The following is an 18,477-nucleotide window of genomic DNA, read 5'->3' as shown; positions in this document are numbered from 1 at the left end:
TAAGTGTATGAATGTGTGCATAAATAGACCTCTGTGATGCATCATATGGTTCTTTTTCTAAAATAAGTATAAATTCATCATTATATTTACACACACATTCACACTTTTGGCCAGAAGAAGGAAACCAGAGAACCAGGAGGAAATGATGTAGGTACGGGACAAAATATTGGGCAATCAGCGGACAGTAATCTGAGACAGCTGGCAGGAGGTGGTAGTTTATTGGTTAATGCATTGGCCTTTGGATCAAGTCATGTGCTCAAATTACTTCCCATCCTGGGCCCCTGAGCAAGGCCCTTAAACCCATAGCTGCTCAGTTGTATGATTGAGATAAATGTTAGTTGCTCTGGATAAAGGTGTCTGCCCTGTTTTTGCATCATAGACCAGTTTTACACAAGACATTTGGCAGACACCCTTATACAGAGCATCTTACGATTATATTGTTTATACAACTAAACAGTTGAGGTTCAAGGGCCTTGCTCAGGGGCCCTGCAATAGCAGCTTGTTAAAGCTGAGATTTGATCTCACGACCTCAACTACTGAGTTACCACTTACATGATTTAACTATTAATATCTTTATTCTATATATAATGAAGAATGCAGAATTATTGGGAGCTTAATTTATCAATGCATAAAAATAATACAACAGAGTGAGTGATATTTTAATTCAACACCTGAAATATTTAAATTGTATTACTGTTGAATCAGACTCCCTGGTTTGCACCATGTCCCTGAGAAGTTTCTGCATTTGACTCACTGTTGGTTGATATGCATCTTGTTTACATAGCGCCAGTTAAGAGTGTGCGCTCGAGCTGCGCGGAGCAGACGCAGGAGGTGTCGCGAGCGCGTTGGGTGTGCTCGGAGCGTAAAGGAATCTTTGTTTTTAAAGTTGTTATAAAGTCGTTTTCTGACAGCTGACGCTCAATTTAAGTTTCGAATCCGGGAAGTGAGTATGTCTTAAAGGACCTGTGCATGGGATTTCGGCGACAAGTTGAGAACGAGCTGTGGATGGAGTCCGGCGCGTGCGACGAGGCTCGACTGCGCGCTCTTCCTCGAGTGCGACGTGGACGGTTCGGGGGTGATCGAGAAGGGCGAGTTCGAGCGGATGTGCTCAGGACTGTGCGTGCGCTCGGCGGACATCGACGACCTCTTCAGAAAACTAGACGCGAACCAGGACGGAGCGATCAACATGGAGGAGTTCATCCGCGGCTTCCAGACCGCGTCCAGCCTGTCGAGGGGAAGAGCCGAGCGGCGCGGAGGATTTCACTCTGGCCTGGGAAGACTTCAAGAACCGGCTCGGGGAACACAGCAGGTTTATCCCGCGGTGAGGACAAACACCTGCAGCAAAGTGTTTCTAGATCACATTTAGTTCCATTTACCCTTTATGTTATTATGAATAAATAATAATTGCAACTCATCAGGGTGTAATTTAATACTGTAGGTAAAATCCAGTTGGGAAAAAAAGGAATTCTGTTCATCTAACACACCTTCATTGTTCTGAATTCAGCTCAATGGCTATAAAAAGCATATAATGAGATATAAAATGGGATATAAAACCCAGTAGAAGTTAACTGAACACAGTAAACTTTACTCCAACACTGTACATGTTCATTATTTTAAATAATTAACACTAAGAGCTATTTGTACTAAATATCATAAGGATTACTTAAACACTATAGATAAAAACAATTGTCAACATTTTAAGTGTCTAATCAAATGTAGGTGTTATTCCGCATTATATGAGTCATTTGAACAGGTTGTTCAACATTATAAGATTTTATTAAACACTTATAGGTGTAATCCAGCATTATAAGAGTTATTGGAAGATCCAAGATTATAAGTGTCTCTAAACAAGTGCATGTGTTATTCAGCAATATAAGAGTTATTTGAACAGGATATAAAGCATTATACAAGTTATTGGAACAGTATTGAACATTTTAAGCGTCATTAAACAAGTAGATGTTATACATCATTATGAACAGTTTATTCAGCATTATTAGAGTTCATTAAACACGTAGGTGTTATTCAGCAATATAAGCGTTATTTGAACAGGATATTAAGCATCATACAAGTTACTGGAACAGTATTGAGCATTTTAAGTGTCATTAAACAAGTCTACAGTAGATTTTCTACATCATTATGAACAGTTTATTCAGCATTATTAGAGTTCATTAAACATGTAGGTGTTATTCAGCAATATAAGCGTTATTTGAACAGGATATTAAGCATTATACAAGTTATTGCAACAATATTGAGCATTTTAAGGGTCATTAAACAAGTCTACAGTAGATGTTATACATCATTATGAACAGTTTATTAAGCATTATTACAGTTCATTAAACACATGCAGGTGTTACTCAGCAATATAAAAGTTATTTGAACTGAATATATATCATTAAAAGAGTTCATTACACACACGTAGGTGTTATTCAACATTATTAGAGTTATCTTAGCAGGTTATTCAACATTAAACAGTGTAGTTGTTATTCAACATTATAAGACTTAAGTAATCAATATGGGTGTTATTTACTATGATAAATGTTCATCTGGGTTAATCGATATCATTGTAAGTATTGAGGTCGTATAGGTGTTATTCATCATTCATACAGGAAAATAAACACTGTATTTCAGACACAAGGAATATCAATGCTAGCAAATCATTGTTTTATAATATGCAGTATAGTTCACAGTAGGTAGACTGTACATTATAACAACGCCCAGCAGCATGGACATTAATGGGTTATTAAATGCATTTAATGGGAAGGGATATCCAGTGGATGTTCTATATAAAGAGTATTATTTTGTGAAAATATTTTCGTATGAGTTGTTAATAGTAATGAGTTGAATGACAAGTTTTCCTGACCTCAAAGTAATAGGTTTAATTTGTCAATGTTTTTTTTAATTCTTAAGTAAACTAATAAAATGTGGTCAGAGAATAAGTATTGTAAGTTATGTAATAAAGTTATAAAAAAAAAAACTCCTTGCATTGAAACACACCTGTATGTAAACTCACCGTGACCTGTTTGCTGAATGAGTCAGTAAATTGAGCCAGCGAAATACAACATACTCCCACTGATAAATGTTTACATTTTTACTTCTGGTATGTTGTTTGTTTTCGAAAATATTTTGCTCAAGCATGTACTTTAAATGGATGTATTAATTATGTAACGCTTTTATTATCGCAACCTTCAGCTTTATTTGCTCAGTCGAAAACGTAACAATCTTTTGTATTCATTGTTTGACGCTTGAACCACGATGAAAATGCGCTTATTTATTATATATGATATAATACTTAATCATTTTCATGATGTGAAGTCAGTAGCTATTTCGTGAAGCTATTTTGGTAACATTCTTTATACACTATCTCTGTTTATCCACCATGTTTATGGCTTGGAAAAAATGCGTAATAGTTAGGTCACACATGTTTATGTATTCCAGTGGCTCTAGTAAAATTTCTGCAAAACTGTAAGAGATAAAGACAGTGGAAAATAGAGGACAGTAAAACTACACAGGGAATGATAATGTTAGGTATCAGAACAGAGTTCATGTACAGGTCATGGTGTTTTTTTGTTTGATAAAGAAACCTCTCAAGGTTAGTTTGGGACATACAGTGTGGTACACTTTTAAACACATTGACTTCATTTTTGATTAAAGCAGATTAAATATGACAGCATTTAAAATTGTCGTATGACCAAATACGATATTTAAAAGTTAAATAAATGTATATGTGTATTTACAGATTATTATTTTAATTCGAGTACCTATAAGAATGAAAGTAATAATATTTCTCCAATTAATATTTGGCTTATAAATGAATTGATTATTTTTAGGAAGACTTGGTAGGTAAGGGTTGATTTTTGGTATAATTATACATTATTCTATTTATTTTTAGTTAATTTGAAATTTTTTTGTCTCATATTTTTAATAAACTATTTGATATAAACTATGCTATCTGTAAAAGTGAAATCGTGTCATTTAATATTTATGCATATTAATCATTTTTTCCGATCTATGTTTTCGTTCAGGATTGATCAGGTTTCGACTCTGTACCATAACATCGGTCTGACCGAAAGCAGAATGATTTCTCAGTATGAAACAGTCCTTCTAAACTTCACCAGAGAGGTGAAACTCCAGAGTAAAGAGATGGAGCGGCTGGCGCTGGCTGTCAAAAGGTACACACAGGTGTCAGTCAAGCCCATAGTGGTACAGTGATGTGTGTAGAGTGATCAATTAGGATACGTATTTCTCAAACAGGATTATATACTTCCCCCACAATACACATTTCATAGACTAATTTCTATCAACTGTAATGTCACTGCAACATAGCTTAACTTCACATGAACTGTGTTTTTGTAAGTAATAAAACACTTTTAAACTCTCAAAAACTCACCTACCGTGGGCTGCCTGAATAGCTGGTCCTGATTGGCTGCATTTGGTGTGCATTTGTAAACATAGGCAGCTATAATTTTTCCTAATGACCTTTCCTGTTTAATATTTGCTTATTATTTCTCTCTTTTGGTGAGTATGGAAATTTTGATAAATAAGATAATATGTTTTGAACTGGAGAATATAATGTTAAAATGAGTGAAATAATGGAAAAACAGCACATAGAATTACACCAACAGCTTCATTATAAGTGCAAATACAGACAAATGAATATTAATCTTATAATTTATTCTTTAACTTGTTTTTAGTTTGCTGGCAAAATAAACATTATCTAAGCAGAATAATCCTCAGTGCACAATGCACTCCATGGAGGCGTTAAATTGCGTGACACATCTATTTATGCATTATCCTTTTTATATTTCACAAAATCGAATATATAACATTGTACTGCCCGGCCATGCAAGAATACACAACGTCATGAAGATCTTTTGTATCAGACATTTTGAATCAGAATTTATTGACCTCCAGTGTCTTAACAGACCTGACACTGGAGACTCCTATAATGAATGTTCAATAAAATTCTTCTGAGCTTAAACATATTAAAAAGTTCATGTTTTCTTATGACTATACGGCATAAACATGAATGCAGTTGCCTAAGCTTTGAGCACAGTAGCTGTTATATAGAACTTTAATCAACACCTTCTGACCAATCAGATTCGAGAATTCAACAGCACTGTGATATAATTGTGTTTGCAGGGCTCAGGACCAGGCTGCCATTCAGCTGAGTGCGATGGAAGAGGAAATGGACCAGCGCATTCAGGCAGCTGAGAGAAACACACGTTTGGAGGTCAGTCTAGCATCTCCATCACTTCTAAAAACCCAGCTTTTACTGTGTTTAGGTTTAGGCGTTGCAATTTGTTCAAAGACGAAGACAAGAAGCTCAGAGTTGTTCTTCCTGAGATTAGAAAATGCTCTAGCTTTCCTATGCACCAAACCTGCTATCATCACCCGAGAACACAGACTCTGATTAAACGTCACGCCGGTGCTGAACGTTTATCTGTGCATAATTTGTGTATATTAGCCAAAGCAAGACATTTGATATTAGAATAGCATTTTGAATAGGTAAACATTTTATCTACGTAATGATCCTGCCCATGATCTGTGTATTTACAATGATATGTTGAACTTTATAATGTGATACTGTTTGTGTTGTTTCTATGGGATCCTGTTTTTGGCATTTTAAATAACGCAACATAACAGCTCAATGAGCACAGGTGTATTCACTCTGCTGTGGTAAGGTAAACACTTCTGTCATGTGAGTCTTCTGGATGAGCTCCAGAGCTTTATTTATCTACGGCGTAGCAGTTTTCAAGGCTGAGAAGTCTGGGTAATTTCGGGTCTCCTCGCGTCCTTAACCTTGTTTCTAATCTTGTTCCTGGTCCATCATTTACCAGCTGACCCACGTTTATTTCTAAGTTACTTATCACTGTACAGTACCTGATGGTCTGTTAGTTTGAAACAGTGTGTGTTTATTGCATCATTCAACAAAACAATGAGTGTCTGGTGGGTGGCAATACTTTCAACAAGTGGACTTTTATTTATTTGATATCTTTTCAAATGTATTACATGCGTTAGAGTGAACAAGTAACATCGAGTACAGTTCATCATGGGAAAGAAAAGTTAAAACAAACAGCTGATAACGTGATTATTTATATCATGAGCCGTGTTCCAGCAGTGCGAGTATTTTTTTATTTTCCCAGAACTTCGAGATAAATTTATGCAAATGTATTACAGATGAAAACATGTTCCACATATTTTCTGTCTTTCTTTTTTTTACATCAGCAATTTCCTTCACATGATTTACATAGGAACAGATCAGGTCAAACATTTTCCAAAATGTATGTTTTTAAATAAGGCATGAATACGGTTTGAACAGATATTCATCCACTTTTAGTTTTAAATCACAATATGTGTGTGTTGGTAAGGAATAAAAACACTTGGGGGTTGAATTAAACTGATTCTGATTGGCTGGATGGTGTGCATTTGTAAACACAGGCAACAATAATTGTTCCTAATGATCCTATTAATTAAAATGTTTGATCTTTACTTATCATTTTACTTTTATGGTGAGTATGGAAATTTGGATAAATAGGCACCAGAGAATTTGAAGAACTGGAGGATATAATGTTAGAAACTCAGTTTCCAGGTGTTACTGATCTTCTTATAACCTCGGCCATCTTTGTGGAGAGCAACAATTTCAATTCTCAAATCCTCAGAGAGTCTCTGCAATGAGATGTTAAACATCCAGTGGTCAGTATGAGAGCATTGTACTCAAAGCACCGAATTTTAACTGCTCTAATACAAGAGACACACATTTGTATGGTCCTGTAGAGCAGACAAAAACATGAACATGATTATTAGGACATGTGGCTTTGCACGGTTAAACAGCGTACAGCTGTTATCACTTGTGTACTCACTTTGTTGCCAGCTTTTTTGACAATAATGGCTGTATGTTGACTTGATTTTAGATGATAGAAAATGTAAACTGCTATACAAGCTGCACATTGACTACTCTAAAATATACCAAAGTTTCACTTCTGTAGTATTGTCCTTTAAGAAGATATATTAAAAATGGTTGCTAAATTTCAGGGGTAACAACCTTTGTGAGATACTTGATTTCCTTTATTTATTTACATCAGCAATGGCCTTCTCACGATATTCATTGGAACAGATCAGGTCAAACATTTTAGCTTGAAGAAAGCCTACTCCATTACAGCCACCCAGTTCCAATATAGTGCCATATTTGTTTGTGGAAAATGTGCTAACGTTGATACATGAATGAGTTGGAAAGAGAATCCTCACAGTGACTCTATTCTGTTTCTTTACATTTTACATTCCTTTCAGGAATCTAAGAAGGCAGAGGCCGCACTAAGCATTGTGAAAGACCAGTACGAAGCTCAGCTGAGTGAGTTACACCAGAAGGTCCTCACCCTCCAGATGGTGAGCGTTCGTTTCTTAAATTCTGTTTATACTCCGGCAGTGTTGACTGCTCGAATCTGACTGGACAAAAAGTGTTGATTAATTTTAATTTTTGATTAAAAAAACCTTAGCATGTTTATGCTAATTTATTATTGTTTCTTTAGTGACTTGGCAGGTGGTCTACATAAAAACATGTAGTTGCTAAGTTTCTGCAAGGAGATATTTAATTAGCATTTCAGACAAAAAGATTTTTATTTGAAATATATCAGAATTTAAAGTGACTACTGGAATGCTATATAGACTGTCACAAAAAAAATAAAAAAAACCACAGGCTGAAGTTTGATCTCTTTCACAGGTTGAAGACATGAACAAGAGCACCAGCCTCAAAGAAGAAAACGTTATACTGAAGCGAAAGAATAATGAGCTGACCCTGGTATGTTACGGTTATTTATTTACTTGGACAGATGGTGGAAATCATTGTACTTCCCACAGAGACTTACCTTGTCTAATTACCTTTGGTGAAAACGTCTTTACTCCAGTGAAGTGACCACCCATAGAAAATTCTTTGGGACCCTTTTTGTCTGATGTTGGCTCCATTTTAATCCACTCAATTTCCCACCCTATAATTTGCATAGTTTCTAGAGCTGAGTGTAAACCTGATACCAGGCATGAGTGCTTTCCTTTGTGTTTTGGCTCATTCAGTTTCCCTGTCGCAGTGGTGTGGCCTTTCCAGATCACACCAGGTCCTAATCCACAGTTTCTTACAGCATGTTCTAGTTGTTCAGCTGCTCTGATTAGGAACTGAATACATTTGGACACTGCAATCGTGAAAAATCCATATTTAATGTTCTTGCATGGTTTTGGTTTGTTCACAGAAATTTACATTCATGAAACCTGACAGACACTATGATTAAAATCATATCATTTTATTGGCCAATTTTGAGAAAATGAACTTTTATATCAGGTTGTTTGCGAGCACACTTCTGGACTTACAGATTTTCATGAAGGTTAAAAACAAGACAGTCGGAATTAATTCAAACATTACCATCACATCTAAAACAAAGATGTGTAAAACAGTCTCCACTTATTGTTTTGTTTTGCACCTGGAGAAGGAATCTTCCATAAATGGCTGTCTATGTTATAGGAAATTAACAAATTTTGAGAACGTCTTCATGTCCTATCAGGCTGCGGATGTTGAGTATTTCCAAATAACACTTTTATTCCTTACTTGTACTGTGAAAAGGATTTTAATACATTGATTCAGTTAGATAAAAGTTTTTTTTGTGTGTATCTTGTACAGCAAAACCAAAAGCTGAAGCAAGAACTGCTGGAGTCACAGACCAGTATAGCAATTCTACAGAGTGAGCTGGACTCCGCCAAGAGTGATCTTACTGACCAGAGCATCAATCTTGAACGGTGATTGTTATATATCTATTAATTCAGTGACTATTTATTATTATTGATTGATTCAGGTCAAAAGCTTCAGTAAATCTTCATATCAAACATCAGTAAGGGGGAAAAATGGGCCTCAGTGCCAGAGCGTGGCACGATTTTCAGCGCAACATGGTGTTTCACGATGATTTCTCTTGGTGTTTTCAAACACAACTATCTTCAAAGAATGATTCAAAAACCAAACATCATTTGGTGAGCAGTAGCTCTGTGGGGGGGAGATGCTATTGAGAGATGCTGCTGACAGATGTTATAGAAGAATTGCCAAACTGACTCAATCTCAAATAAGCATTTTTCACAACCGTGGATTTATAATATTGAATTTGAACATAAAGCTATGAACTTTTATTTGCACATGATTAGATAGTTGCATAAAAAGGAAGGTTTATATGCATATTACAGTGTAGGTACAGAAGGTAATACATGAAGTTACTGACATGAAATATATATATATTTTTGTAAAAACAACAATAATAATAAAATAAACCATGAATAGTTTTTAGAGGAAAGTGTGAGGGTGTGGTTTTGTTACTATTATAGTACTAGTCCTTAGGTAAACTCTCAGGGATGGACGAATTTCAGTGAGTCACACACACACACACACACACACACACACACGTAAAGACACTGATCCTTTTGCGCATTATCAGCGTCTGGCCACTCCCACTGCTGTTTGCTCTTCTAGCATCATAAGAGCAGGATATCCTGGAGTGACGCCACACACATGAGGAATTTGGTGGCCTTGTTGCTCAGCAACTAAGTCCGAGACCTTTTTAAATGCCCGCTTCAGTGGATCTGACGTTCTTGCTGTTCACTCTTTATAGAATAGTGCAGTGTTTTTACAGCGACTGTAGTGTATGTGCATTTAAGTTGGGCAAAAATTTTTATTTTTACTTTAAACCTAATAAAAATGGAAATCTCATGATGAAAAGTCATGTTTTAGCCAAAAATTGTTTATTATACTATTGCAGACAGACAGACAGACAGACAGACAGACAGACAGACAGACAGACAGACAGACAGACAGATAGATAGATAGATAGATAGATAGATAGATAGATAGATAGATAGATAGATAGATAGATAGACAGACTTTATTCATCTCAATAGAAAATTGGGTGTAGATTTATCTCTTAGCACATCTTGTGAACACTGATTGTGGTTATTTAAAAGATTTTTGTGCTGAATGTTGTCCTGGCTCTCTGTGGATTTTTTTTCAAAGGCATTCTTAAACTCTACATGCGAAACTAATTAGGATTTTGGCTAAAAGGTGTTTATTCTCCTTATGTTTGGAGACTTTCAGGACACCCTGCATGTTTCACAAAACATGTTCAATGTGGCACTGTTTTTATTTACATTTTGTACCTGTCTAGGCTGTCATCCAGCAAAGATCACATTGGTAAGAAGCCAATTCAAAAAACACATGGTAGTATAAACAGTCTGGATAAAGATGAGCTTTGCTAGCTCAATATAGTTTCCGCACACAGTGAGTGTTATTGGAGAATTGCATGCTGTAGGAAAAATATTCGTAAGCCTAATGAATTCAGTTTGTAATTAGAGCTTTTTGGAATTAAGATTTTCTAATTTTCATCTATTTTTTTTTTCACTTTCGAGATTTTTTTTATATATACTTTCTATTGCAATATATGATATTCTGTGACCGAGACATACATATGCATACTTATGTAGTTTAATGTCACTTTCCAGAACTGGCATAACAGGCCAAAGGGTCATTCTCGTTATTTCCTGTTTCCTGAAGGTTTTGTTAATCTGCAGTCAGATGGAAACTTCTGTGTTAACCGTACTCTTCCTTCTAAAAAAGAAAATTACTCAAATGGCAAATTATACACATCAAGCACCTCTTAATGTGGTTCCCATGTAAAAGTTTAGTAAACCTCCAATCAGACTTTCAAGCAAGCAGCTTTTCCTTTTTTTTCTCAGTACATGGAAAAGTGTCAAAAATTCCTGTTCATGGTTATTAAACCTAAGTTCCTCATGCAGTCGATGGGGATTAGATATTAGAGATTTGAAAATGCTGATGTATTCCTTGAGGTGTAAAATTCTTTATTCTTGTTGCAATTTTATTATTCAAATATTAGCTGCAATTCTATCTAAATATTTAATCTGGTTTGGGTAACAAATAAAGTAGTGATGCCAGTATTACATGATCATTCTTAATCTACTAATTACAATTATTATTACTATATCTTTTAACAGAGATGAAGCCCTAATGAGGTCTTTTTCTGAGGGGAGGGAAAGCCTGGAGAGGCAGATTGAGATTCTTCAGTAAGTACAAATAAGAACATAATAAAACCAAAATAAAAACCAATTACATAATAAAAAAACAATAATTTATAATTACATAATAAAAAAACCAACGGGAAGGATTTTATAGTTTGTTCAAGCATGGAAAATAAGGTGCAATTTATTTAATTTCTTTTTTTTCTGGCCGCTAGATTAGCAAACAGGAAGCTTCACGACACCAATGATGGTCTGCGTATGACTCTGGAGAACAGCCAGAGCAAAAACAAGATTCAGGTGAATGCTTAAACACGATCATTTGATCTCTGTACACAAGGTTGTGCCTAAACAGAAACTAAAGTGAGTTTGAAGATGGATTAAAATTTTAAATGAACAGTGGTCTGTCCTAATCTCGCTAAGAAGGTTGGGATTAGCGTGACAGCAAGTTGAAGGTGTAATGAGTGTTTGTGTGTGTGTCAAATGTCAAAAATTTTTCAAATTAATTATGTTTGCAGAGAGTTAGTGGACTGTCTCCTGCAAGTACCATCGACAGGACAAAAGGCACAAGCACTCCATATTTTGAAAGGTATGTCCAGAGTGTGATTTTTTATCTGTGACTTAAAATGTATAAAAAATGTATAAAAAAAAATAAAATGTTATATGTGAGTATACACTGTACAAAAACATGTAAATATCTAAGTTACACTGAAATATTAAAATCGTGGTACTTTGTCACTTTAAACAGCACATTTATAATTACTCTTACCACCACAACACAACAAGTTGATTGTTCTTTTTGTTTTTAAATATGCCACAACATGTTTTTTTATATCCATTTATAGTTACAAAACATCCATGAGACAAGTTATATGCTGTTATACTATTGACAGTCATTATTTTACCAACCGATTTGTGTGTTAACACTGGAGTAACCAGCTATAAACAGAAAACCCATGTCAGTAATGGTATAAATCGTCATCAATATAGAAATGATAACATGTATAATATTACTGGCTCTGCAGGTGCTGTAAGGCCTACACGGATGATGAATACGACCAGCTGCGAATAGCTGAGTGCCTGCAAACCCAGAGCAGTGATTCTTATGCTCTGGCGCTGTGCGATCCCATGCGCAGGCGGAGCAGCTGTGAGGTGGACAGCCTAGACGAAAGCTACATAGACAGTGGCTTGTCTACTCTGCGCTCCAACAATGGCTACAACTCTGAGCAGGGGAGCACGGGTCGAAACACCCCAAACACAGCTGCCTTCAGCTGCTCGGGAGACACCTCAGATACGGAGGTGGGAGATTACACACATATGGACATGTTTGCACTACAATGGACTATTATTATTGATACGATTTGACACATATGGACAAAAGTTTGAACATCCAATTCCACATTTGCTGCTATAGTAACCGTCACTCTTCTTGGAAGATGTTCCACTAGATCTTGGAGTGTGCTTGTGGAGATTTGTGCTCATTCAGCCACAAGTGTGTTAGTGAAGTAAGGTACTGATGTAGGGTGAGGAAGCCTGGGGTGCAGTCAGCGTTCCAATTCATCCCAAAGGTGTTCAATAGGATTGAGGTCAAAGCTCTATTGCAGGCCACTCAGTAGCTTCCTCTCACACCAATGTAAACTTTATCTTCACGGAGCTGGCTTTGTGCTCAGGGGCACTGTCATGCTGGAACAAGTTTTGTTCTCCTTGTTCATGTGAGGCAAAAAAGCCAAAAACTGAAAAAGCAATGTTTACACACCACCATGCAGTGGATCTCGAACAACACTTTTTAGAGAACAACTTGTAGGACTGTTGCGCTTGTGTTCACGTACAAGCACGTTATTGCAGAGAAGTTAGTTTTGTTTTTTCATGATCAAAACTAAATCTTGCAGAACTAAATCCATGTGTTTGTGTGTGCTGGTGTTCCAAGGTGCCAGAAGTCCGAGACGAGCCACGGTGCGAATCAGACAGCGAGTCTGTCATGAACATGACTTTAAATTCGCTCGACGTAAAAGACATCACAGCTCCAGGGAAGAAGAGCCTTTCACCAATCTTCAGCGAGGTACGAGTGAGATTACAGTGACACTGTAAACTTTAAACACTTAAATCATAACACTCAAGATTAAACATAAATCTTAAATAAGCAGACAAGCAATGCATCCAGCTATTAAATGTGAGGGAAAACATACACAGTCAGAATTCAGTGTAGGTGGAATTCTCGGGCTAAGAAATAAAAAATAGCAAGGGTTATACCTCTATTCTGGATGCTGATTGGACGGAAGAAAATCACAGCATTTTATTAATGTGCTCATTGTAATATGTTACCATTTCTCTAGTAACAACAAATTTTGAGATTTCTTGGTAACATGGCAAGCTGCCTACAGGTTTTTTTTTTATCATTAAGACCAAGAGATGAGAAACAGAGGTTAGTGAATAAATGACCGTTGATAACTGTTATTAACGAAGCAGGAACTAGCTTGGATGTTCCACAACATTAAATATAATTTATGAATGAATAAACGGAATATAAAATTGTTAGCTTTGGCAAGGGATATGAGGAAATACAGACTGAATCATATTGTGCTTTATTTTCCTGTCTGAGCATGCCCCTAAGTGTTTCATTTCTTACACCACACTAGTAAACCCTATTTTTTTATTTTCTGTACTGTTCAATAAAGTGCAAACCTTCCCAGATGAAACATGTTAAACAAAAAAGTAAGGTAAAAACGTTTTCCTACAGAAACTGAAGAACGAGACGATGGTGACAGCTCACGCATCGGCGAAAACGTATAAGATTGTGTTAGCGGGTGATGCCGCGGTGGGCAAGTCCAGCTTCCTCCTACGTCTCTGTAAAAATGAGTTTAAAGGCATCACCAGCACCACCCTGGGTAAGTGCTACTGAGTGTTTTTTTAACAAGATGTAAAAGAAAAAGCACTTTTATTTATTGAAATTGAAATGGAAGACAGAGTATAAGGTTCAGAAATGTTTACATATTTACACATACACTGATTAGCCATAATATTAAAATCACCTGCTTTATATTGTGTGGGTTCTACCTGTACCACCAAAACAGCTCTGAGCCTTTAAAAGACCTCTAAAAACGTAATGTGGTGTCTGGCACCAAGCATCTGTCCTGTAAGTCCTGTACGACCTGTAAGTTGTGAGGTAGGACCTTCATCGTACGGCCCAGTGCATCTCAGATATACTCGATTTGATAGAGAACTTGGGGGCCACGTTAACATTTTGAGCTCATTTTTACTCACACATTTCCCAAACAATTTTTCCAGTTAGACAGTGTGCATTATTTTGCTGAAAGTGGCCACTGCAAACACAGTGAAGCAGTGTGCTTGGTGTGCTTGCCCATTTTTCATGCTTTCCATATACCGTATGCTTCCTAATATTTACATGTGTCTTTGTAACGAGATAATAAATGAGGATCAGATACCAAATGCCGGCTGTGTTTGTTCTTGTTAAGGTGTTGATTTCCAAATGAAGACCCTTGTCGTAGATGGAGTGCCGACAGTGCTGCAGCTTTGGGATACTGCAGGTCAGGAGAGGTGAGAAGCTAAAGCATGGTCATGAAAATAATCAGTATCTTTGAACCACCAAAAATAATCCACCTTACTCCCAACCCCTCACATTGGAGCCCAAAATATTCCATAGTAAACAGTCTTAGCATGCTTAAACCCATTTTTAGTCAAAACCCTAAAGCGAAACACATTCTGAACAGAATCTTTAGCATCATTATTGTCTTAAACATTGTTTACACTGGGTAGGTTGCAGTCATGTGAATAAGTATGGTTTCTACTCGACAGGTTCAAAAGCATTGCAAAATCGTACTTCAGGCGGGCTGACGGCGTTCTCCTGCTTTACGATGTGACCTGCGAGAGGAGCTTTCTAAATGTGCGAGAATGGGTCGACACCATAGAGGTATTTCTGATATTTTATCACCTTTAATGAATCTCTTGGCATTTTTAATGACCAGCAAGAAGATTCAATAGCGATCTCATTTGAATATGATGAATAAAGTGTACATTAGGTGTTTACATAATCTCCACTCGTTTTCAGGATGTGTCCCAATATAAAATCCCCATAATGCTGGTAGGAAATAAGACAGATCTGCGGCAACAGGCTCTAAAGAATGACGTCACTTGCATCTCAACCAGCCTGGGAGAGAAACTGGGCAGGGTAAGGGGACTCACTATGACATGCCTAACTCATATACTTAAGTGTGTATGTGTATAGAGTGTTTGTCCCATTAAAGGAATGTTTACCAGGGTAAAATCTGTAACAAAATGCCAGAGTTTGAGGTACAAAGTGGTGTGTGTGTGTTTCTTGACAGACTTACAGCTCCCTCTTCTGTGAGACAAGTGCAAAGGATGGCTCGAATATCATCGAGGCAGTGCTTCATTTAGCACGGTGAGTCTCTCGTAGCACAGGAATAAAGTTAGATATCTGCCATGCTTAAACCCCCAAGATAAAACCTAGATCAGCATATCCTAAATACATTCATGTACATTATATCAAAACAAACTCCTTGTGTTTACAGAGCAAACTGGAGACACTGTAATAAAGTAGTTTCAACACACGAGGGCAGCAGATCTGCTTAAACCGTGTCTAGACAGTTTAAGTAGACAACACATATATACAGTGACTCATTGTGCTGCCTTGTGTCGTTGTTTTTTTTTGTTTTTTTTACATAGTCATCAGGGTTTGGATCAATTTTGAACAATATGTTTTGGTTACAGACCAAAAATGCCCCTTTCTATCAACAGCAATATTTAGATGCTATTATTACATAATTATATGTTGTATTAATTATATTCAATAATATATTATTACAAAATTATATACTGTTCCCAGTTAATCCATTTAACCTTTTAGGGGTCTCTAATGCTAGAGCTGTACCTGTGCAAAAGGAAAACTGAAATTTAAATTTATGAAAGAACTAAATATAGTATATATGAAATGTCAAAGTGTCACTTCTCCTGACTGTCACAACACCAAAGTGTATAAGTTTGAATCCTGGCCAGCAAATCTTGTTCTTTTTGTGAGTGAGATTATTAGCAAGGCGTAAGGTTGTTATCTTCTCAAAGCTGATGTATGCAGAAGAGGGTGGATAGTAATTTCTCACATAAATCAATAACTGTCACATCATAATGTTTTTCTTTTCTTTTTTTCACAGCGAGGTCATCAAACATGCACAGGAACGCAAACATACAACATTAGGGCCAAGTCTATCTGGGAGCCCCAGCTCAAAGATCTCCAGCTCAGTGTGCTGCAGGCCATAATGCATGTTTTTTTTTTTTTTTTATCATGCATTGTGATTTAAAACGCTTGTTTCAGAAAGATGGCATCTGTCTGTTGGAGACCAGTATGCAATTCTATGCACATCTGTATTGCAGCCTACCTCGAACTTTGAAGAGTCTCATGTTTTACACTGTGTGTGCTGCATATCAAATATTAACTCTGTTCTGGCATAACTGAAGAAGTGCACAATAATGTGAGTTGGGATACTAATGGAGTTTGTAAGTTCCATGAGGGTCCAACTTTTCTCTTGGCGTTTTCTAACAGGTCTTTTGCAATGGACTGGTATGCATGTTGTGAGTTATTTACAAAAAAATATAATTTTTGTAAGTAATGTGACAAAGTAGGGATAGAAATCACTATTTTTATTTATGAAATGAAAAATATTTCTTATCTCGAACAGACACCTGAAAACTACATAAAGTATATCAGAACGTATATAAAAAAATGAATGTGAAAAACTGTCAGTAAGAGCATAAAATAATTGAGTTTAGAAATATTCCTTATAGTTATAGTGTTCTATAGACAGAGTAAAAAACTTTACTGTGAAAACAATAGCTTTCAATTTTGAGTTACTCTCTGATTGGTTGGAGCCACGAAAACATAGATGAAATCAGACTTAGCCATTAAGCTAACTTGGTGTCATTTTACAGTTACTTCCTGAATCGACTTTCAGGTTCAGTAATTCACTTGCATGTACAGTACACTGCATTTTCCACTTCGGTTTATTAATGCAAGCACACTGAACAGACACGACATACACTTTTGCACATTTGAAAAAAACGCAATCCTTCCTTGGCATTCTTTGACATTAGAAAATCGGGTTAAGGAACTATGCAAACCTTTAATAATTTAGTGGCTAAAAAAGTTTTGTAAAAAAATGAAAAAAAACAAAGAAAAAGATTCAAATCGTGCAAGAATATTTAGGAGTATAATGAGTTATCCTATCATTATATTAAATGATAGGCATGGAATATCAGGACTTAGGACTTTTAGGACATTTGTATCTGACAATGTGGATTTTGATTTTGTTGTTGTTGTTTATTTGTTATATGTTATTCTGTTTATTATTCAGTAAAAATTTAGGACACATATATATTGCATATTATGGAGTTATATAAAATGTAAATCTCATTATTTAAATTTTAGTGAGTCGACAGTCTTTACTTATATTTTCTAAAATATAGATGTAATTATTCATTTCTGTATTTATACTATATTTTGACATAACGCTCTCATCCTAACAATGCTCGCATGTAACCTTGATTAACTGATATAGATATAATTTTAGCCACAATTTTAGAACTGTAGGACATATGTTATTGTTTTTCATACAAAGCAACATTATATGAATCTGTGTACGATTCATATGAACAGGTAGCAACACTGTACCATAATGAGTTTTTGAGGTAATTTTTAAATCCAGCTTCCTTGTACAATTTATCAAAGACACAAACTTACAAAAAGTGGGATTTATTGTATTCTGGATGATGGTTTAATGTTATATAGACATTATTTCTTCAGGTTCAGAGAATGTGTACAATTTTTAAAACAGGACTTTGTTAAGAATCTATACACTATATATCACAGTATGCACATTTTATGTATTGTATTGATTACCTACTGAAGATTTTCTGCAATATTTTGCAGAATATTTGACCGGTTTTACTACTTTAAAGAAGGCACTGCCACTGCACATTCAGTGTCAGCCAAGTTAGAATGGCAGCCAACGTAACATTGTTTAACCTATTTATTCTTCCTCGCCATCATGTAATCCCAATGCTCTGCTTAGACTGTCTTGCATTTTTTTGCTAATGAAATTTAACTTTATCATATAGAGTATATTCTAAATTATTGTATATTCAACATATTTAATATACTGTGCACCTTTAAAATATGCAATAATCGATACAATGTTTTGTTACTTATACATTATGAAATGCATCTATTGTGAAGAAATGGTATTATTAAATGATTATAAAAAGATGTTTATAAAAGATGTTCCAATCCAAATGTTATAATTTTATTTTATATAATTGTAATCATCCAAGAACTTTTGTAATAAAGGAAATTTAACCATTGCCTTTTATAATGTGTTCAAATTTCAATGTATTTTGAATTCA

The 18,477-nt window shown here is 35.8% G+C and overlaps 1 protein-coding gene across 1 annotated transcript; it reads left to right on the top strand.

Annotated features, from left to right (window-relative positions):
• Window positions 1–769: 769 nt before the first annotated feature.
• On the top strand, window positions 770–18,432 carry rasef (RAS and EF-hand domain containing). The gene is given in 18 exon segments (XM_046872203.1): window positions 770–1,216; window positions 1,218–1,321; window positions 4,023–4,169; window positions 5,140–5,230; window positions 7,288–7,383; window positions 7,718–7,795; window positions 8,663–8,778; window positions 11,029–11,097; window positions 11,268–11,349; window positions 11,568–11,638; window positions 12,075–12,348; window positions 12,977–13,108; window positions 13,787–13,934; window positions 14,523–14,604; window positions 14,863–14,977; window positions 15,116–15,235; window positions 15,390–15,466; window positions 16,233–18,432. Coding segments are annotated over 18 exon segments (2,022 nt in total). The 5' UTR covers window positions 770–1,102; the 3' UTR covers window positions 16,339–18,432.
• Window positions 18,433–18,477: the final 45 nt, after the last annotated feature.

Source organism: Silurus meridionalis, chromosome 17 (assembly GCF_014805685.1).
Source record: "Silurus meridionalis isolate SWU-2019-XX chromosome 17, ASM1480568v1, whole genome shotgun sequence".
Lineage (NCBI taxonomy): Eukaryota > Metazoa > Chordata > Actinopteri > Siluriformes > Siluridae > Silurus > Silurus meridionalis.
The sequence above is the reverse complement of the archived record's forward strand: the minus strand, read 5'-3'. Positions and strand labels throughout refer to the sequence as shown.